The 22,618-nt window shown below is 37.1% G+C and overlaps 1 protein-coding gene across 50 annotated transcripts in view; it reads right to left on the bottom strand.

The window, feature by feature from the left end:
- rap1gapa (RAP1 GTPase activating protein a) overlaps positions 1-22,618 on the bottom strand; it is a 121,919-nt gene that overhangs the window by 5,583 nt on the left and 93,718 nt on the right. For 14 of the 50 annotated variants that reach the window (XR_014538007.1, XR_014538008.1, XR_014538013.1 and 11 more), the window contains 17 exons: positions 20,036-20,083; positions 19,595-19,633; positions 19,315-19,500; positions 18,753-18,856; positions 18,236-18,314; positions 17,993-18,046; positions 16,625-16,708; positions 15,406-15,506; positions 13,768-13,897; positions 11,369-11,524; positions 10,976-11,047; positions 9,354-9,440; positions 7,063-7,212; positions 5,219-5,371; positions 3,340-3,417; positions 1,803-1,912; positions 969-1,064 (listed from right to left, as the gene is read on the bottom strand). Coding sequence is in view for 21 of the 50 variants with exons in the window: in XM_083569827.1 (XP_083425953.1) it covers positions 969-1,064; positions 1,803-1,912; positions 3,340-3,417; positions 5,219-5,371; positions 7,063-7,212; positions 9,354-9,440; positions 10,976-11,047; positions 11,369-11,524; positions 13,768-13,897; positions 15,406-15,506; positions 16,625-16,708; positions 17,993-18,046; positions 18,236-18,314; positions 18,753-18,856; positions 19,315-19,500; positions 19,595-19,633; positions 20,036-20,083 (1,727 nt within the window). In the remaining 29 variants the exon portion in view is untranslated. The remainder of the gene's footprint in view (positions 1-968; positions 1,065-1,802; positions 1,913-3,339; positions 3,418-5,218; positions 5,372-7,062; positions 7,213-9,353; positions 9,441-10,975; positions 11,048-11,368; positions 11,525-13,767; positions 13,898-15,405; positions 15,507-16,624; positions 16,709-17,992; positions 18,047-18,235; positions 18,315-18,752; positions 18,857-19,314; positions 19,501-19,594; positions 19,634-20,035; positions 20,084-22,618) is intronic. The other 36 variants (XR_014538018.1, XR_014538022.1, XR_014538023.1 and 33 more) reach the window with 7 other exon arrangements.

The following is a 22,618-nucleotide window of genomic DNA, read 5'->3' as shown; positions in this document are numbered from 1 at the left end:
CAAGAATTCCAGAAGAGCTGCTGCAAGTGAAAGTTGTACTCTGAGGTTCCACATAAATCACATAAAGAGCTCTTTTTTTAATATAGATCGTAATGCCAGGGCTAAAATAAGACACCTCTTCATGGCATGGTGCAGGTGGCAGAAATATTTTAAGCTCTCTCTCTCGAGCAACTTTGCAGAAGTACTTGGGAAAAAAATTTGGTTAGAATAAATTCATTAAAATCTGATGTGAATAGATGAGGTTCGACTACATCCAAATTAAGATAGTGCTTTTGAAAAGAGGTACAGGATTCAGTTGCATTTTTAGTGACTGTAAGAATTTACCTAAAGACCTATAGATATATTATAGATTTAATATATATCATGCTTGTATGGAATATGTCTTTTGGGGAGTATAACGTATTAAAACTACAATTCAAACCACCACACCAAACTGATTGTTTTTGTTATTAATAAAATACATTTTGTGTTTTGTATTGAATTAACTTATTTGTACCCATGTTATTATATATTTGTAAAACTGCTGGATGAACGGCTCTAATGCTTTTTTTTTTTTTCATTTCTCTTCACAAAAATAAAAACTGGACAGTTATATGTCGGCCCCAATTCTTATATATGTGAAAGCTCATTAGGTTCAGGCTAAGCAGACTAGTGAAAAAAAAAGCTTAGTGCATAGACTCTGTGGAATTCTTATTACTTGGAAGCACTGGGCCTTTAGGCAGCATATCTTCTCTTTTGTTCATCACAGATATAGATTATGAGTTACTAACGTTTCTAGCAAATATAACAGAGGTCAATTAAGCTGCATCATTAAATAAATAAATAATCGTTATCACTAATATTTTGGTTACTTAATTTATCATGCGCACAAAAGCTTAGAATCTTATGCACTCTATTCCACTATGTTATATCTAACAGTGCCAGGCAATTCTGCGGTTAATAATTTGATTCTGAGGTGGCATCTCTACTTAGAGGAATCCATGATGAGCCTGCCGTTCCTGAGACTGACGCTGGGCAGAGAGACACAGAGCACTGTTCTGTCCTCTGACAAGAGAGCAGCAATCCTTCAGTAACCACACAAACACAAATACAATGGCACACAATTAATGACCTTTCCTTTTGTTTGTCTCAACATATGGTTCAAAAGGAGTTAAAATGTACACTCTGTGGTTTAATAGGAACAAATGTACACCTGCTCATTTATGCAATTATACGGATCAGGTGATGTTTTTTCAACCTTTAACTGACCGGTTTCAGTGAGCTTGTGCATATTGTAGCCTCAGATCCCTGTTCTTGATTTCTTCTTGGATTTAACATGCTTTTCTGCTCACCACAGTGATTATTTGTGATTGTGCACTCTTCCTGTCCACTCAAACAAATCTGACCATTGCCCTCCCACCTTTCTTTTTTGCCCACACTACTGCTGCTAATCGTATGTCTTTTTGTTTAGTGCATTTTGTGTAACTCTAAAGACAGAGCCTGCAAATCCCAGTATGAAACCCACCTCTAAAATAACCAAACCAGTCTTTCTGGCAACATAAAAAAAAGCCACATTCAGTCACTGGGATCATATTTATTTTGTATATTTTTATTCATTTGCACTGCTGCCATAATTGATTGGATAATTGCATGTCTGAGCAGGTTTCTTGTTTTCCTACTGAAGTTGCTATAGTGTGTACATGTACACATGTAATGTCTAAATTTCACAAACAGCATGACAAACAGCAGTGTACCAGGTAATAACATGGCCTCTGACATAACAGATGCTACAGCTTTGTGCCTGAAGCTCCGGAGCTCCTTACCTTTTCTCCTGCACCTCCTGGATGTTCTCGATGCCGATAGCACTGCTCCTGCGAGAGTTGAATGGGCCAGACTTTTTTCTCGTTGGACTTTTCCCGGGAATGATCAGAGACTGTAGAAAACAGACAGAATCTGTGAGATTTCGATAATCAAAATACTACACCATACGATCAGCCTCCCACAATTTTTGTAGTACACATAGTTTAATATTCTGCTGTATGTCACAGAATAATTAGGCTGGACAGCTATGTTATTTATTTTACTTGCCAAGTATGCTTAAGAACTATAGCTTTTTGCCACACGGTTGTAGTTTTATTGTGACAGGATGCACTCTGACATGTCTGGGAGACTGAAAACTATTGATGTGATCCAGAACTGCCCAAAGGCAACATGCTGGTCCACAGGCATCATTAAATGACTACAGAACCAGGCTTTATGCATCGCTGCAAGATAAAAGACAGGGGCTGAACTACTGAGCTTCGATGATGTTTGCTTTACTGTGGCCACTTTGTTCTCAGTCTGTTTACTGGGTTATTCCTACTCCCACTTTAAAGCTTTAAAAAATATAACTTGAAAAAACCTTTTTGTCTGGAATAACTTCAGAAGTGTTGGGTAAGAACGGACACTTACAGTTATTTCTTTCTTCTTCTACCTTGTGGTACAATAGCAAACTATTAAATATTTGATATTTGGACAAGAGCAAAGAAATTCATTGAGCTATATATACCACAATAAACAGGTAGGGAGACATTGCGAAACCTAGCGATACAGGACACAATATGGAATATATTTGGACAGGCAGGATATTGAAAAGAAGAAGCGATATTTTCACCTCGGTGACAAAAATGCTGAGTAAGTTCAAATGCTAAATGATACAAATACAAATGCTTTAGGCAGCTACAGGGGCTTTCATTGCGTAACAGAATGCTGTAAGTTTATGACAATTCCATGCATTATTAGTGAAACAACCATGTGCTCTGGGTCATTGTCCCTACACAACACAACATAGAGGGCATGAAAATAGGGGCTACTGCAAATAGGCACCTATGGTAATGTAGTTAAATTTTTACACTCAGATATGTAGCCAAATTAATAAATGACCATTTGAGTCTAAAGTACATTTACTGCTAAAGTAGTTAATATTATATATAAAAAAAATCCTAATGCTAAGCAACTGAGAAATTAGCTATTCAGTAGGTTAACATAAACAAACTAAAAGCATAGTCATTGAATATATAATGTCAGCTGTGCCTGTGAATTGCTAGGAAAAGTCTGTATAAACAGATGTCCATGGATTCTGCCTTTAAGAACATTCAACATTATGTTGCAAAGAATGTTCTTTTGGAAAAATCCTGTAAACACAGGAAACATTTTTTAAATCAAAATGTATTATTCTAGATATAAAACTAAGTGACACTTAACAACATATTGTTTCCTCTGATTGAGATTTGATGTCTGCTTATGCAGTGCTATGGTAATGAGAGTCGGTCATGCAGTGGAAGAAAAAGATGGAGAAAAGAGTGAGAGTTTTACATGAACCTCTTCTATCGTTCCTATCCCTATGGCACTGCCGCGACGTCCGTATTTACTGGGACTTTTGCCTGGGACAAGCAAAGACTGCAGAGGGGTCACACAAACAGAGGGACAAAGAAAGAGAGGAAGAGAAGGGGGAGAGGGAAGAGACCATGAGCTGTCATGCAGCAGGTTGTTATAAAACCACACAGGGCAGTTGTCAGGCTTAATAATTAGACAGTAAAATGGTTATTATGGAAACATAGCAGCCAGATGAGGAACTTGAAGAGCCATGGTTGGGTACGGAGGCCTGTGAGGGACAAGAGAGCAGGGCTGAGAAAAGGAGCACACAAGCAGACTGTTAGAGACAATTGAGACACTGCGGGCAGACAAACACACACACACACACACACAAACACGTTTCGTAACACAGGTTTTTTTTTTATACTGTTAAGAAATCTTTGGGTTTTAACATACAATTTACAATAAGTAAATTCATTGTATATCCTTCAGTTTTCATGAGATTATATGTAATATTTGAGTGGGAGTATTCCAAACCCTGTTTCACCCCCTGAAATGTCATTACAGCTGAAAAATTCACAGTGCAGAAGTGAAAGCAGTTTGTAAAACGTTAAATATCAAAGTCAAAATATCCAAAAAATGACACGGGATGTTAAAACACAAATGAGATAAAAACAACAACAACTATTGGATTAACAAACCAGCAAAAACATGGAAATTTTATCCAGGATGTGTGTTCCTTGTGGACAAAAGCGTGTGATTGTTAGAAGGAGGGGAGATGGGGGTCTCCCAGCAAACATAGTTGTTGGCAGTGACGTAATTCACGTGGAGTCCGACAGCTGCAACAATCCACAGGGCTGGCAGGAACTCTATTAGAGCAGCTGTACTGGGCAATGAGAAATTATTATATAGAGAGGAGCAGGCAGGCGGCTGAGCTGGCTGGCTGGAGAAGGCCAGCATTGCCCTCAAGCAGTGTGACCCAGGCCTGCTGTGTACACATCACATACTCACCACACACAGCAAAGCACAGCTCAGTTCATCGTCAGTTCATGCCTGTGGATAAAACACGAGAACAGCAAAAAAAAAAAAAAAAAAAAAAAAAAAAAAAAAAAAAAAAAAAACAACATTTAAACACCCATGCACCTTTACAAATACACACCTCACTCAGCAGGTTATGATGCGCATTTCACTCTCATGACACATATTTGTGTAGGTCTTCTTTCTGATACCTTCAGCAAGAACCTGTTACAATTTCATCCCAAAACTATACACAACTCTAACACACACTTTACAACATATACAAATCTCAAGGCTTGCCAAGATCTCCAGAAAACCTTCTACCAGGACTAGAAGTCAATAACATTGAATAGGGTTTGGACCATTTCTCTGAGTCATACGACATGCTTTTAATAGAGCAGATAGTCATTTAAACCTCTGTTATGGTTCAAATGTCATTTTCATCCAGCTTATCATTAGATTAGATGAGCATGAATTGAGAATGCACTCCAATGAGTATGTGATAAAGAACTGCACGAGGCAGTGTGTCATTAGTAACAAAACAGAAGCAGGATTATGGATATGGCAAAGGCTATATATCCATACATATATAAAAACACAGTGTTACATGAAAATATGAATTCATACAGCTGGCTTCTCTTGTTATGTCTTTCTTAGAAATGCTGTTTAGGAGTCTTTTTTTTTTTTTGCTTGTAACTGTACTAACCATTATATGTTTATTGAAAATAAGTGTGATAAGTGGGCTAAGAAAAAAAAGTGTGAGGGTCGGACTTGAAAGGTGCACATTATTGGGATTGGGACAAGGGTAGCAGAAACGGGTTAAGAGCTTCTTTTGGCTCATGTTGAGGCTAGAGGGTGTGTTACTTACTATCCCAGTGTATTTGTGGGCATCTGGTGAGTGCAGCTGATCGTTGTTGTTGTTGTTCTGGGTAAAACTGCCGCTGTGACTAGAGGAGACCACGCGCTTTCCGATACTGAAACTCATGGCATCCAGAGAGTGGCTCCTGTTGCGGATCACCCGCTAGGGGTCAGAGAGAAAGACTATGTGAGCCAGGGGGCAATAGTGGGCAAAGGGACCATGAACAGAGAAGTAAGGGGTGGGGGGGGAGATTGGACTAGCTGCTTTTAAATCTCAAATTAGAAACACCCTGTTTCACTGAGGCCTGAAGTTTTCTTTAGATGAGAAGAGAAACAGAAATGAACCAAGTAATAGAGAGAATGAAGCAGAGCACATGTCCATGACTGTAGAGAAACTAAATGCACATGAAGCACACAGTGAAATCAAACAAGGCTCAAGCCAAGGAGAAGCCACAGAGTTATGTGTCACACACTACTGAAGCAACCTTACAGAGAAAACAGATTGTCCATACCCCAAACAAACGTTAATTAAACAATTAAGAACAATTATGCTCCCTTAAATTTGCAGTTCATAAGGATGCATCAGTACAATTATTTTCATGCTCAGTTTATGTATTTTTGGATTTGCTTCTTTGCCTTAGAGAGTATGTACTTGAGCTCTGGTTTATTCTTTATGTTTAAAATGAGCTGTGAACCTAACCTTAAAACCTGGTAAGTAAGGAGAAGATAATAAAACATAAGTGCTCTTATATAGGACACTTTCAGAGCACGGTATTGGATAGACAGTTGAGTTCTGTGTCCGTACTGATGTATCCACAGCACCAAATATTACAGTAACACCATAGAAAATAACAGTGCTCTTGATATTCCTAAAGTCATTGTGGCTAATTAAATTTAACACTCCATACCAAATCCAACACTCCAATACATTCTAATCTATCAATCTAATATGTGGCCATAGGGAAATTGTTACATGGGTGTCTGCTAAGCCAAATAATGTTTTAATACTTTATTAACCACTTGTAAATGATATTTAGTTATGAGAATGAGGAAATGATTAACATGCTAATGAGTCCTGAGTGTTAAGGCGGCCTAACTGTTTTAGGAGATTAAAGATTAGCTTAAAAAGAGGATTGAACTAAACAAATATAGTACATGTAAACAGAGTCTACACAATAGGTTATGTAGCCTTAAGAAAGTAGAGAATATAATTCGTACTATACATTGATAATAGTCTAAAATACATATTAGAGTTGACATTAATTCACACATAATCTAATCGTATTTTTTGGTCATTCGTTTTTTTAAGTAACAGCGTAACGAATATGGATGTGCTTTTTCCCGCATGTGCTATCAATTAATGTAAGGTTATTAGATATGTGTAGCTGTAATTATCAGAAGACAGGCTTGAGCACTGCTATTTCTCCATGTGCTAAGTGAAGTAATTAGGGTTAATTAACGTAATGAGTGATTGTATTACAACACTGTAAAATCTGTTGAGTACTGATACTTAACAGTTGGTGTAATATGCATGCTGACTTGATATCTCCATCCTGGACGATTACGACACCTGGCGTTTACACATTTCACAAAAAGTGCTACCAAGCTGGCAGAGAAAAAGTGCCTAATGAATAAGGTATGATTAGGTTTGATTAAGGAAAATATAGTCTCGCAGACAAAACCAGCACAAAAGCGACACACTCCTACACCTGTAAAGAAGAGTACTGTGGAAGACCACACAAAAGCAGTGCAGGATTAACATTAGGTACACTCAGACTTACCCAGCCACCCATAAATCACTGCCCGTCCTTCAGATTGTCATAAGGAGCACTTGAAGGAAAAACAAGGTCCTACCTTAAATGATTCGAAGAAGCCCCCTCCTCCTCCGCCTCCTCCTCCTCCATTCTCAAGCTTCTCTTCATCCCCGCCGAGCCCCATCATGGCCTGGCTGTTGATATGCACCTCTTCATACAGCGTCTCAAGCAGGGCTCCCCGAGTGCGCTCCTGACCCCACACACAACAGACAATTGAATCCATTAGATAAATTAATACATTCATAGAGACATACAAATATTTTCTGTAATTAACCTTTCTATTTCGACAGTGGGGATGTAACCAAATCCAAATGCATTATTCAGATACAAAGTGGTTAAGTGGATGAGTGGTGCAGTACACTTAATTTTCTTTTTAACTTTTTTATTCTTCCTTAGTACCTGCATAGTCAGGTAGTTTAAACTAGGCCACTAGATGTTTCTATTTCTATTTTATTTAAATTAGTTGAAAAATATCACAGCCAGGTACAAACAGAAGAAAAATGCATGAGTAAGAATAGAAAACACTCATCTGGCGAGTTACCTGGGGCTGAGGAACCATCAGAGCCAAAATTCACACACACTGTGCTGACGTTTTTTTCATGTTTCTAGTGACGTATCTAAAATGCTGACCATTAAATATGCTCAAATACAAACCTGATTCCAAAAAAGTTGGGACTGTACAAATTGTGAATAAAAACAGAATGCAATGATGTGGAAGTTTCAAATTTGAATATTTTATTCAGAATACAACATAGATGGACATATCAAATGTTTAAACTGAGAAAATGTATCATTTTAAGGGAAAAATAAGTTGATTTTAAATTTCATGGCATCAACACATCTCAAAAAAGTGTGGACAAGGCCATGTTTACCACTGTGTGGCATCCCCCTCTTCTTTTTATAACAGTCTGCAAACGTCTGGGGACTGAGGAGACAAGTTGCTCAAGTTTAGGAATAGGAACGTTGTCCCATTCTTGTCTAATGCAGGCTTCTAGTTGCTCAACTGACTTAGGTCTTCTTTGTCGCATCTTCCTCTTTATGATGCGCCAAATGTTTTCTATGGGTGTAACATCTGGACTGCAGGCTGGCCATTTCAGTACCCGGATCCTTCTTCTATGCAGCCATGATGTTGGAATTGATGCAGTATGTGGTCTGGCATTGTCATGTTGGAAAATGCAAGGTCTTCCCTGAAAAAGACAACATCTGGATGTTCTAGAACTTGGATATACCTTTCAGCATTGATGGTGCCTTTCCAGATGTGTAAAGCTGCCCATGCTACATGCATTTATGCAACCCCATACCATCAGAGATGCAGGCTTCTGAACTGACCGCTGATAACAACTTGTGTTGTCCTTATCCTCTTTAGTCCGGATGACATGGCATCCCAGTTTTCCAAAAAGAACTTCAAATTTTGATTCGTCTGACCACAGAACAGTTTTTCACTTTGCCACAGTCCATTTTAAATGAGCCTTGGCCCAGAGAAAATGCATGCGCTTCTGGATCATGTTAAGATATGGCTTCTTTTTTGACCTATAGAGTTTTAGCTGGCAACGGCGAATGGCACGGTGGATTGTGTTCACCGACAATGTTTTCTGGAAGTATTCCTGAGCCCATGTTGTGATTTCCATTACAGTAGCATTCTTGTATGTGATGCAGTGCCGTCTAAGGGCAGGAAGATCACGGGCATCCAGTATGGTTTTCCAGCCTTGACCCTTACGCACAGAGATTGTTTCAGATTCTCTGAATCTTTGAATAATATTATGCACTGTAGATGATGATAACTTCAAACTCTTTGCAATTTTTCTCTGAGAAACTCCTTTCGATTATTGCTCCACTATTTTTCACCGCAGCATTGGGGGAATTGGTGATCCTCTGCCCATCTTGACTTCTGAGAGACACTGCCACTCTGAGAGGCTCTTTTTATACCCAATCATGTTGCCAATTTACCTAATAAGTTGCAAATTGGTCCCAACATTTTTGGAATGTGTAGCTCTCATGAAATCCAAAATGAGCCAATATTTGGCCATGACATTTCAAAATGTCTCACTTTCAACATTTGATATGTTATCTATATTCTATTGTGAACAAAATATAAGTTTATGAAATTTGTAAATTATTGCATTTCTTTTTTGTTCACAATTTGTACAGTGTCCCAACTTCGGGAATCGGGTTTGTATATTTAAAAATACACTTGATTAGAACTGATGTTTTGCAGAATTTACAACACGCTGATGTATCAGTTTTAGTACAGTATAAGTGCTCCTCAAACAATTTGTGTTCTAATATGAGTAAAGAAAAAATAATGTGTTGCCTTAAATACAATCAACTCACCTCCAGTCTGGAGAACTTCTCAGCTTTGTAGCATGCATGCTCGGCATTGATTAGCTTTGTATATAAAAACTCATGGAACTCAGGACCCTAAAAGGGAAACAGAACACAAGCCATGGTTTAATGCTGAACTGTCTTAAAAGCATATCTTCTTCCTCTTCTTCTTTCGGCTGATCCCATTAGGGGTCGCCACAGCGGATCATCCATCTCCATACCACCCTGTCCTCTACATCTGCCTCTTTCACACCAACTACCTGCATGTCTTCCCTCACCACATCCATGAACCTCCTCCTTGGCCTTCCTCTTTTCCTCCTACCTGGTGGCTCCATCCTCAGCATTCTTCTAGCAATATAATTCATGTCCCTCCTTTGTACATGTCCAAACCATCTCAATCTCGCATCCCTCACCTTGTCAGCAAAACATCCTACATGCGCTGTCCCTCTAATAAACTCATTTCTAATCTTGTCCATCCTCGTCACTCCCAACGAAAACCTTAACATCTTCAGCTCTGCCACCTCCAGCTCCATCTCCTGTCTTTTACTCAATGCCACTGTCTCTAATCCATACAACATCGCAGGTCTCACCACAGTCCTATAAACTTTCCCTTTCATTTTTGCAGATGCCCTACTATCACAAATCACTCCTGCTATCACTATGTCACCCTATGATCCTCCTTCTTCTTAAAATAAGTGTTCACCACTGCCATTTCCATCCTTTTAGCAAAATCTACCACCATTTGCCCTTCCACATTCCTCTCCTTAAAACCATACCTACCCATCACCTCCTCATCACCTCTGTTCCCTTCACCTACATGCCCATTAAAGTCTGCCCCAATCACCAATCGTTATTTCCTAGGTACACCATCTACCACTTCATCTAATTCACTCCATAATTTTTCCTTCTCCTCCATCTCACAGCCAACTTGTGGAGCATAGGCACTGATGACATTTATCATCATCCCTTCAACTTCCACCTTCACGATCATCACCCTATCAGAAACTCTCTTCACCTCCACTACACTCTTACTGTACTCTTCCTTCAGAATCACCCCTACACCATTTCTCTTTCCATCCACACCATGATAAAACAGTTTAAACCCACCTCCAATGTTCCTGGCCTTACTCCCTTTCCACTTGGTCTCCTGAACACACAACACATCTACCTTTCTCCTCTCCATCATATCAGCTACCTCTCTCCCTTTACCCGTCATAGTACCAACATTTAAAGTACCAACCCGAACCTCCACTCTCCTACACTGCTCCTTTCCCTGCCGTCTCCGTAGACGTCTTCCTCCTCTCCTCCTCCTCCTTCGGCCAACAGTAGCCCAATTTCCACCGGTACCCTGTCGGCTAACGATACCTGTGGCAGTCGTTGTTAACCCGAGCCTCGACCGATCCGGTATGAAATTCTCATTTGTGATCCGCATATTTGATTTGGCACATGTTTTACGCTGGATGCCCTTCCTAACGCAACCCTCCCTATTTACCCGGGCTTGGGACCGGCACTAACAGTGCACTGGCTTGTGCATCCATAATGGCTGGGTATGTCTTAAAAGCATATAAGTAATGGAAAAGAATGACATTTTACTAATTATATGATAAATCAACAAATGTCTTTTAGCTTACTCTTTTGAATATGGCAGGATCAGGTAGGGCCGGTCCAAAGAATGGGACATCATCTCTTGCAGTCACTGACACCTGTGAAATAACACATTTTTGTTTTATAAAAATAATCTATAATACAGATGTATTACATTTTATGTATTGTATTTATTTATATATTATAACTTATAATAATAAGTTACTAGCAAACAAGCAAGATAAGCAGCTCTCAAGCCTGTTGATAATTATAATGAAATCAAATATATATTCCTAAGTAAAATATATGTTTAATATACATATATATCTTGAACGCTGCCTGCTATAACTCTATAGCTTGTTTTAGGATCAATCAAGAAATAACCCTTTGGTTAACAGTGAAGTAATAAATAGATATGTCAGTTGTTTTAGGATCTCTACCTTGTACAGGACATTGTCAGAACATGCATTTTCCACTTGTACCACGATGTAGGCATGGAGGAAGTTTGATGCAATCATATCTGGCACAAAGGGGGTGTTCTCCTCTTGGAACACGATGGCCACAATGTCATTTCCTATATGTCTCTTTCTCTGCAACTAAAACATAGAGAGTGAAGGACAGAAATAATAATAAAACTACACTATATATATATTATACTACACTGATCAATAATCAGTCATGTTTCTCTACTTTTTTAGTCCATTTTCCAATTTGCTTTGATTTAATTAAAAATAAATCTTATAAACTGTACTTGATATAAACTGTACTTAAAAAATTCCTAACTTTTCTGCCTTATCAGTTACAACATTCTAAAATATGATTCCTATTTAATTTCTTTCCCCCCCCTTTTTTTTTGTTGTTAGAATAAACGGGGGCAAATATTGCAAACATTTTTTCAAGCAGAACAAAAACAGTAGCCAGAACAAAACCATGAAATGTGGGAAGTATAATCCTGTTACTTTCTTGTACATCACTAGCATCTGATACGGTAATCCAGTCTCTCTGCTAAGATTCACACTACAGAGCAGACAGCAGCATTCGTAAAACATGACTGAAATATTACAAATACAAAGATATACAAATGAACATGCCTGAAACAGCAAACTTATTATAGAAATTGTTCTTTGTAAAGTCTAAATATGACACTTCTAAATGTTTCATTCACTATTAATTATACTTCACTCAGTAACATGCTATAATTGTGATTTTTTTTTTTTATGATTTCATCTTCTTCTTCTTTTGGCTGTTCCCATTATGGGTTGCCAAGGCGGATCATCCGTCTCTATACTACCCTGTCCTCTACATCTGCCTCTTTCACACCATTTTGAATGTCTAATAAACACATTATAAATTGGAATAAATTTTTTATGTCCATGTTATGCAAATAACTGAGCATGAATTGATCATTAAATTTGGGAATTCTTATTTGTCAAAATGCTATTTCTGTATTTTCTCTGTAGCATCAGGTGACTTTTGCAGTATTCAGAGAGCACTAATATGACATAATAGGTGTCACATAAGTGACTAATAACTAATAATAATATCAATATGTGTCCCACATAGTAGTTTCATATACATTTAATATTAAATCTTTAAAAATAACATTCAGATGCTGTTTGGGCAATGCTCTATAATGTTAATTTTCACCAAAGATAAAAAATGTTTTTATTTCATATGACATCAGTATATGGTATTAGACCAATTTTGCATTAAATGATTTTAGAATATGGGATGCACCACTGTCCTGAACTAAACAACAGGTCATTTGATGCTACCTAGAAACTAGATGTATAACATGTTACAGATTGTATTCTTATAAAAGATTGATTTCGATGATTAGTTGTTCAATAATTTACATAACAGCAGTTTGAACAAGTATTTATTGCAAAATATAACTACTTTAGACATTTTCACATAATAGTTCACCACATATGAACTAATACATGTGCTGAGGAGCATAGTCTATTTTACAGTGAATTTACCATGTAGAACTTTCAAATTTGGTGTTTAATAAACACATAAAAAGCTCCTTATATACCCACAAATTGTGCTCCTTAAAATAAAGTGGTAGTGCAAAATGTATTTAAATTAAACAACGCAGTAGAAATGTATTATCACTTGCAAACCCAAACACAACAGATGAAATCAAACACAGGCAAATGTTCTAAAGAATGTGTTGTATGAGAATATGTCTCTTAATATATTAAAACCTTTTGATGCAATGCACAATGACCAAACCATTGTGCCTCTTGCATCATGCCTGGAAGTAAAGTGAAGTCTGAAAATGTAACCTTCTGCATCTGAAAGACTGCTAAAGTCATGATAAGCTTCTTGAGCAGATGTCTGGCAATGAGAATGCAAACTGTAGAGCTTGGAAGGGCCGAGTGAAAAGACGGTGCTGCTGATTTATTTTTTTCTTACCTAGAGCTCTTTCAGAAAGCACCCTATGGTCTGTCAAATGGCAACAGCTGCTATTGCTCTGTGTGTGATGGGTATAAAAATGGTTGCGTCTCTAAGGAGTGTCTAGAAAAACACTGCTCCTCAGAGATAGTGTTTGTCACCAAGAGACAAGAAGGTCAGTCAGCGCAGCATGTCGTCTGCCAGCACAGCGGCAGAGGACAGCTGGGTAAGATGACTGCCGCTCACGCTTGTCTCATCTGAGCTAATAGGTTATCTATCATCTTAAATAAGCATGTTGTAACAACAGACCAACTTGTTGAGAACAATACTGCTGCTCACAAAAGAGATAATTGACAGGCGGGTTAGTCTGCTAATAAAGAAGAATGGGGAGCACAGATGTTCGCTGAAGCAGATGATAAAACCTGAAGGATGCTTGTACCTGCTGCATATCACCTTCAGTGTAGGGGAGCTTGGTGGATACGTGGAACATGACTTCTTTGTTATGGAAGTTGTAGTAGACGGATTCTGTGCCCGTTTGTCCATGTGTCACATCTAAGCCTCCCCGAAAACTAGAGAAAATACAAATGGCCAGAGGTTTCATTGTCAAGCATTATGGAATTTGTTTCAAAAATTCAAGTGTACCTTTACATTACATTGATGTCAGTGGTGGACGAAGTACTTGTACTTGAGTTTACAGTATGTAAAATATTACTGCAGTGAAACTTTCACTTAAGTAAAAGTAAAAAAGTATTTGCCTTCAAATATACTTAAGCATCCAAGGTACTATGATTTATGATGGATATATTAACTAATTATCATTTTTTATCACAAAACTTCTGCTTAATTAACTCAGTTAATGTAAAAATAAAAGACTCTAATGTTACTCTTAGCATATGGATCTACTAATAAAATGATATTAATGAGTCAAACACTGATATTAATATCTAATAAATTCCAATAACATTGCTATCTAATAAATTATAATAAGCAGAAAATCTTCAAAAAATTGCACAAATAAGGCCACAGGTGCTGTGGCACATTAGAGTCAGGAGTTTCTCAAAATGTTCTGCTTGCTTCTGAACTGACGCTGAACAGTATGTTCACGCTGAGCAGATATCACAAAGCGGCAATGGCGGTTCTAGCTTATAATATATGTATTTTAAATTGTAAGCCTTTTAAACTGCACTGGAGATTCCCCTTACTGAACTCAGTTCAGGACCTTTTCAGTACAATCACATTAAACATTTATGGCATCAACCCAATTAAATGTAGCCAAATCAATAAATGCTAGTTTATAACTATAATCCAACTAGACTAGTTAGTTTTTAATTGTTTTGTTAGCTACACATATAATGATACACTACATACTACAAATTATAATGTTATAGAAGCTAAAATAAACATAGTAGCTATATGGGTAAAAGCATAGCATGGAACAGAGCATAAACTAAGTGAAATACACTTTCAATAAATGCATTAGCCTATATAATCCTCATAACGAGATAAGTGATAGAGCTGCATGCACACCTTCCTATTTTGCACGTTTTCCCGCTACTTCTTTCATATTTTTTATATTTTGGGCTCCTGAGAGTTTAGACCATCCATAATGTTAATTTGGGTTCAGTTCTCCTTACTGAAGTGACATCACCCAAACCCCACCTCTCATTTCTGTGTATGAGTGAGAAAAATTCTCAGGGCGGTGGGTGTGCACTCCGAGTCCCGCAAAAAAAAAAAAAATGTGGTACTGTCCACCACTGGTTGAGGTGTACAATTTGATTAGTATTTTAGGAAATAAAACTTAAGACGTGTGTCTTAGTATTGAGGATTAATTTTCTGCATTTTGTGTTATTGTAAAACATTTGACCCCCGAGCATTTAAAGTTGCATCACACCAACACTTTTTTAATTCTCCAGTTCAAGTCAATGTGCCTGTTTTTTTTTTTTTGTTAGCTTTTTTGCTTGTATTGTCACTTTTTTGGACTGTCTGTCTATTTTTAACTTGAAAAAACAAAACAAATATGCAGTAAATCATGATAACCTTCATTATATGCATCTGCTGTATCTGTTCAGTGTCCTACCCTTTAAAATCATGGAGCTCGATCTTCTGGCCCAAGAACTCTAAAAACTCCACAAATGCTGGACTTTCCTCATTATTTCCAAAAAGCTCTTCTTCAACAGTCTACAATCAAAAAGACATTGCATTTCACTTATAATACATTTATAACACTTTATATAATATTGAATTCTGCTGATTATGATTGAAATTACATGAAAATGTACAAATAGCTCAGTTAATGTAAAATAAACTTTTTCCTTAACCTTTGTTACTTTGTAAGAAATGCAATCAACAAAACTGTTATTAATCCACATACGTGCATCACAATTGTATTTACATTCGGGGTTGTTCTTGGCTGTACAGTAGGACCTTCACAGAAAGTCAATAAAATTCCCAGGAGCTTTTGCTGTTTTCATGATGTTCACAATAACATGAAGATGTAATGACACTGCTTTTATTAGGCAGAACAAAGCTTAAAATTCTAAAGATGCTAAATAAAAAGAGCTTCAACAAACAACTGCCAAGACAAAGACCCTGGCATACTCTCATATTTGCAAAACCTACAAAGCTAGTTCATTATGATTCCCTATGGGGCAATTAGCCTGATGAAAATGCTAATTGTTTTTCTGAATAAACATCATGCCTTTTGTGTTGAGAGAAGCCATGGGTGCTGAAAGCACAGTGGTAGAGAGAGCTGTCTTGATGCCATGATAAGGTGTACATAAGACACTTGTCTCGGTCTCCTGATGAGTTCAGTAGAGTAGAAGGGAGCGAGAGCAGAGCTAGTGCAGTTTGTGTGTGATGACAAACCGGGACGTGACAGGAAGCGCCTCTTTGTGTGGCAGCCTCATTAGGAGCCACTTTAGACTAATGTTGCGAGAGAGAGGCGGTTTTCATAAGCACTCTTCCTCTGCCAACCGCTCATCTAGCCCAGCATAAAGGTCAAAGATTTGTGTAAACAAACATCTCTATCTCGCCCTTGCCACACCAAAGCTTTAAAAACCGAGAAAGAGTAAATCAGAAGTAATGCTTAAGGTGCTTCTACTACTGACTTGGAGGAGGCATTATAATGTGAAGAAGACCTTTTTAACACAGGCTGCTTTTCTCTTTTAGTAAATCAGTGTGTCTGTGGTTGGAACACTTGGGCAATGTTTGAAGATAAGCACCTAAAAGATTTCAAACAGACTGCAATAATGAAAAAGTGAGTCAGACCTGGATAGAGATGCTCCTGTGGGACTCACCTGTCCAAACTTCTGATATATTACTCCGAACTTGAAGTTGTTACTGATGACATGTTCATCAAAAGTCACAATAAGCCTTGAAGCCTTGGGGAAACCAAAAATAAACGAGACAGACTCAACATTTTGCAACAGAACTGTGTCATTTCTGTTGCAAGGTATAAAGGTGAAGAAAGATTTTTTTAAATATGGAACATCACATTTTTGACTTTGATCTACAACATTTACAGAACAGCAGGAACTACATTTAAGCTAAACACAAATTCAATTTCAATTGGACAATTAGAGTAAACTGTTGAAAAGCAAATATGCTGGAGACTTTTTCTATACATCTTTTTGTTGCTTATTAACCAAAAATATTATATAACTTAAGTAACTTAAATAACTACAAAATGTATTCAATAATTGTTAATTATTAAACGAAAAAGAGAAGACAATTCAAGCACATTAAGCCTATTTTCAGAACGGACACTATTAACACTATTACAATATTATTAAAACACAAAATATTCTAATTATAATACCTATGATACTTATTAATTACTTAAAACAACTATAATTAGTCATTTATAAAAGTAATATAATGCATTTTTTTTTACTTTACAAATGATTTCTTTTATTGATCTGAGAGTGGAGAATCTAAAAAAAAAATCTGTTCATAAACAAGTTATTTTACTATGGACATTTGATTGTAAAACATTTAACAATACTGCAATACATAATAGCATACACAGTGATTGTTTTCATTATTTATAGTTATACTGTTATATTTTTGATTATTATATTTTTTAAAGGTGGTTATGGACAGAAAACCAACACTTGCGCTATGTAATATCTCTTTCCAAAATCCTTGACATTACTATGCAGTTGGTTTCCTATTTAATGCCGAAACAGGTTCTACTCTTCTAGAAAGGAGTTTCACTAGATTTTGTAATGTGGCAGTGGGGATTTGTGCCCTTACAGACCACAGATTTAATGAAGTCAGAAGAGAAGGCCTGGCGTGTTGACATTCCAGTTCAGCACAACTGGGTAGAGGTCAAAACTGTGCAGGCTACTCAAGTTCTTTTACACCAAAGCTGACCAACCTTGTCTATTGATATAAACCTTGATATGTGCACATTGTTATGCTGGAACATATGCTTGAGCTTTTTCATTTGAGTGCAATGTAATAAAGCAGCATACAAAGACAGTCTAGACAATTGTACTCTAACAATTTGTGGCATGCGCTTATGGGATGGGTAGGTGTCCAAATAAATTTCGCCAGATAATATACATTGCCTGGGATTTTTAAATGTATAAAAGGCACCCTATAAATAAAAGTTGTAATTTTATTAACTAAAAGGCTAAGCATGTAGGTGAAGACATAGGTACCTTGGGGTAAAGCACTGGGAAGAAGCGATCGACGTTCACCTCCTCACATACAAGCTGAGAGTAAAGAAACAAGAAAAGAAGCTGAATGATTTTTTTTCCTTTCTTGTTTTCTTCTTGTTTGTTGTAAAAAAATCAATCCATTGCTTTTGTCAGGACTGGTGAGATGTTGCTATCTATCTGTCATGACATTGAGGATGATAAATTACAATGGCAGAAAAGAACAACATTGAATTACACTCTCACCTTGGCCATCTGGACAACATTGGGGAATTCAGTCAGACATGATATCGGGATCACGTCATGATATGTCTTCAATTTGCTCCTGGAAAAAAAAAGACCCAAAAAGGAATATGAATTCATTTTCATCTTACATTATAACAGATGTACCGACTCATAATAGACTTATAGTGCAATTATTCCATATGAGTGAGATGTCAGCAATGTCCTACAGTTGTCACTCTCCACCCACACACTTTCCCATATTGTTCATCTGGTGTCTAATTTGGAAACAAGGTTTCTGTGGAGGTGCTTCCTATGTAATCTCAGGAGGGAAATGTGTGAATGAATGGGATATTACTGTCTCCAGATATGACTCATGGTTCGGAGAATGGATAAAGCCATGGATAATCCTTAATCCAAATAAAAGTGCAAAGCACAGCAGCTCAGAATGAGAATGTTTGTCAAAGTCTAATCCTTATCTCAATTATGAAGGTTTAAAATAAAATAGTATGGAGAAGATATTTTGGGCGATGATGCATACCTTAACATCAGACGGAGGTGCTCCTGGTCCCCGATCACTTCATACTTAACTGAGAACACCAGGTGGCCCAGAGCACTGTCCACTGTGTAGTAATTAAAGTGCTCCTAATGACAGAGAAGGGAAAAAGACTGTGAGAGCTCATTCATCTTCATCCTTCACCACACAGACATGCACATTTGAAGAAATGCACACTGACATGTGTCGGCTACAAGGTCACACCAAGAGCCTCATACATTATGAGGATTTCATTAGCTAAACACACTCTGTCAAATTAAGGGCAAAACTAATATATCTTTATTAGAGCCAAGCTTTACAATGTGAAAAGTGATATGCGTAAACCCTCACGCTAGTGTGACGCTAGTCATGTCTTACTTTGGTCAAATAGATTTTCCAAATCTATAAAGGAATTTTTTTTTCTTTAAATGCAAATGTCGTCACACAAATGCAAAGTAGGAGCCTGACATTCTCAAGGAGGAGTGTTATAAAACAAGATTTATGTTCTAGTCTTTTTCTTTTTTTTTTTATATGTATGAATATTAAATGTGTTCTGCTGTAGTCCTACCTTTCCCATAAAGTGTTTCCTGTAGATCTTGGCTGAAGTGTTGGTCTCAAGCCTGATGTGAGACGTAGGAGACAGCAGTTGATCCACGTCATTTCCGTTGCTCAGCTCGTGGTTGGTGCCTTCAATCCAGTAACCTCCAAACTGAGGCAGTAGGATCAGAGGAAAAGGGCTTTTTCTACCTAAAACCTAAACGAAAGAGCAAAGACACACTTGTACCCAGGTAACAGATAAAAAAAAAAAAAAAATGTGACTGAAAGCTGTCTCTGGGTTTATACTCTACCTCATGAACACTGGGGTATGGGATATAGTCCTCCTCCGTCTATTGAAATGAACCAAATACACATTATTGTAAAATACTCCCGTAACATATTAACTTGAAAATATTCAGAAATTGGGGGCAAAAGTTAGACTTAAAAATCAAGTGGAAATTATTTCAGACAAACAGCCACAGGCCTGAATCTACTGCTCAACACCAATTCATCTCATTTAATTGTGACTCTATGTATGAGAGACAGTTTATTGCTGACAAAACAGTGCTTATCAGCCTACCTCGATAGCTCATCTGTCTATTTAAAGAGGACCAACCAATGGCTTAGAAACAATAGGGATGTGTCTGAGGTGAGTGTGTGTGTGTGTGTGTGTGTGTGTGTGTGTGTGTGTGTGTGTGTGTGTGTGTGTGTGTGTGTGTCTGTGTCTGTGTGTGTTTGTATGAAGGGCATACTTTAAGGGGTGGAGGAAGGGCACATCGCTGTTCATCCATTCTGTTGCTCTGAAACACAGCAAAAAACATACAGCATATTAGCATCAGTGATCTGCTTATGTCTCTTTTACTAGTTAAATAGATTAGATAGATGTTGTAGTATATTATAAACTATAAATAGTAATGAATAAGATGTTATAGTCAGACAGCACTAAAAGCTTTGGTCAGACAAAATGTGTACAGGTGTGAAATAATAGGGCTGAATAGAGTTTTACAGTGAATGTGGTGCAGAGAGAGAAGGAGGGAGCCAGAGATAGGAGGAAAAATACAGGTGGTTTATCACATTTTGGAACATGCTATAAACATGGATCAAATGTTGATAGCCTTTTATTGAAACAGTGACTTCATAACACATGTATAATCGTTGAACAACATCAGGAAGTTGTCTTTTGTATCGTTCTTTATTTCCTTCCACCAAAGCCTAAACACCGTATTTAAAAGTTATGCTGTAACTAATCTGTGATTAAAAAGTACAAGTAAATATAGAGGTAAAATAATTTTTTAATTGAGAAAATAGTGATGCCATAACACATTCAAAGCATTGATTCATGAGCATATATGAGCCTCCTCTCTCATTGACCCCAGGGCTGTGTGAGGTCAATAAAATCACTAGTCGTGTATTCATGGAAAAAAAAAAACAAGACACTAATAATTTACCTGATGTAATGAATATATTAATGCTTTTTCCTGCAATGTGTTCATTAGCATTATGTATCAACTATGAAAATTATACGTCACAAACGTTTGCCATTTTCATATATTTCACTGTCTTACCCCCTAAAGTGCCAATCATGTAACAAGTTTTATCCAATCAAGGCTTGAGCATCTTGTCATGTTGTGAACAATGATGTGATTTGTTTACATTAATTCCGATGCATTTATCTATAAATGTACAGTAAATCAGTACTTATGCATGTGTTATTAATTTTTATAGACATGCTCTTCACAGAAATGTACCAAAATGCTACACCAGAAATAAGTAAATAAGTGAATAAGTGAATACTGGTAGAAAAGTGTAGAAAAGAGTAAAAAAAAAAAAAAAAAAGACGACACGATTAATATAGAATTGTCAGAACACCTTTTAGTCAGAGTGTAACAAATCTTTGACACGTCACATACATTGAGGTCTTGCGGTGTTGAGGTGAGATGTGTATGTCCAGGTCAAAACCATCATGCTGCAAGTGTGTGTGTTTGTGTGTATGTGTTTGTACAGGTTCTGATGCTACTGATTGGGGCCTTTGTGTCTGGAAAGCAGGAGTGAGATACTCAGATTATTGAATTTTTGGTTTCGCTGATGATATACCGCAAACATCCATATTTCTCATTTTGTGTTAACAGCTGTTTCTTGATAGAGTGGGCTGGCAACAATGTGATTTTTGCTCTCCTCTGCTGTACCATTCTTCAATTTCTTTTTCACTGGAATGAATTCTAAGCACTACACCTGCACTATCCATCAGCCCTGTTCACTACCATGTTCTTTTTGCATCCCAGGATAACATCTTCCATCATAAATTTTCTTCATTTTTTTTTTTTTTTATTTTGTCTTGAAAAATGTTTCTCTCTACAGGACCAGACATTTGTGTCACATGTGGTAATATAAACAAATATTTAATGATTAATTAACAAAACAGTACAATCAAGATGTTGTGCCATACTGTACATGAATATATTATAAGGCCTGTAGCTGTAATTGTAAAAGCTTTTAATAACTTCTACATTTTCTTTTTGATTTACGTAAATTATTTATTTCCTTCCGAAGGGACTCCCAGTGAAGATAATATGGAAGACAGGTTTGAAGTTATATTACACTTGCAAAAATTGTCAGCAAAATGACACTCTTCCGAATATATTAAATGTCTTCACATAACAACTTGAAGAATTTGAACTTCAAGATCTTCATTTAGATGAAACTTGAAAATTGTTTGTCCAATAGGATCTAATCAATATTATTAGACCCGGTGTTTACTGTATATTGTGGACTGTAATTTACTCAAGGTTGGAGGGATTAAAAAAACTGAACAGAAATGCAATGCCTTTGGATATACAAAACTAGCTGAAAGTACCCGTGCTTCGCTACGGAAGGCAGAACGCTAAGCAATATGGCAATAAGCAGTAAGCACTGAGCAGGACTGGATGATCAGAGATCAGAACGTAACGTCAACAAATAACGTACTACCCCTTTGTAGTACCGATACAGGGCAAACTACTTTAAAAATAATTTTTATCGTGCATCTAACATGTAATAAGAAACAATGTAGTAAGTTTCATGAGGATCCGTACTGTTATTTAAAAGAGTTTACAATGCGTGAGAAATCGGGTTTTTCGCGAGTTAGCTGCGATCCAGGGCGAATTTTTCAAAACCCTTTCTTAGTGAGCACCTAAGACCCAAGAGGAAGGTATGTTCCAAATTTCATTGCAATCCGTTCAGTGGTTTTTGAGATTTCGTGATGAGTGAGTGAGTCAGTCTTTGAGCTTTATATATATTTCAGGAAAAATAAGATTATGGTTATTCAAATTCCTATTACCTATATAAGGACATTTTAA

This window comes from Silurus aristotelis (assembly GCF_946808225.1).
Source record: "Silurus aristotelis genome assembly, chromosome: 19".
NCBI classification, from domain to species: Eukaryota; Metazoa; Chordata; class Actinopteri; order Siluriformes; family Siluridae; genus Silurus; species Silurus aristotelis.
This window is presented reverse-complemented; position numbering and strand designations above follow the sequence as displayed.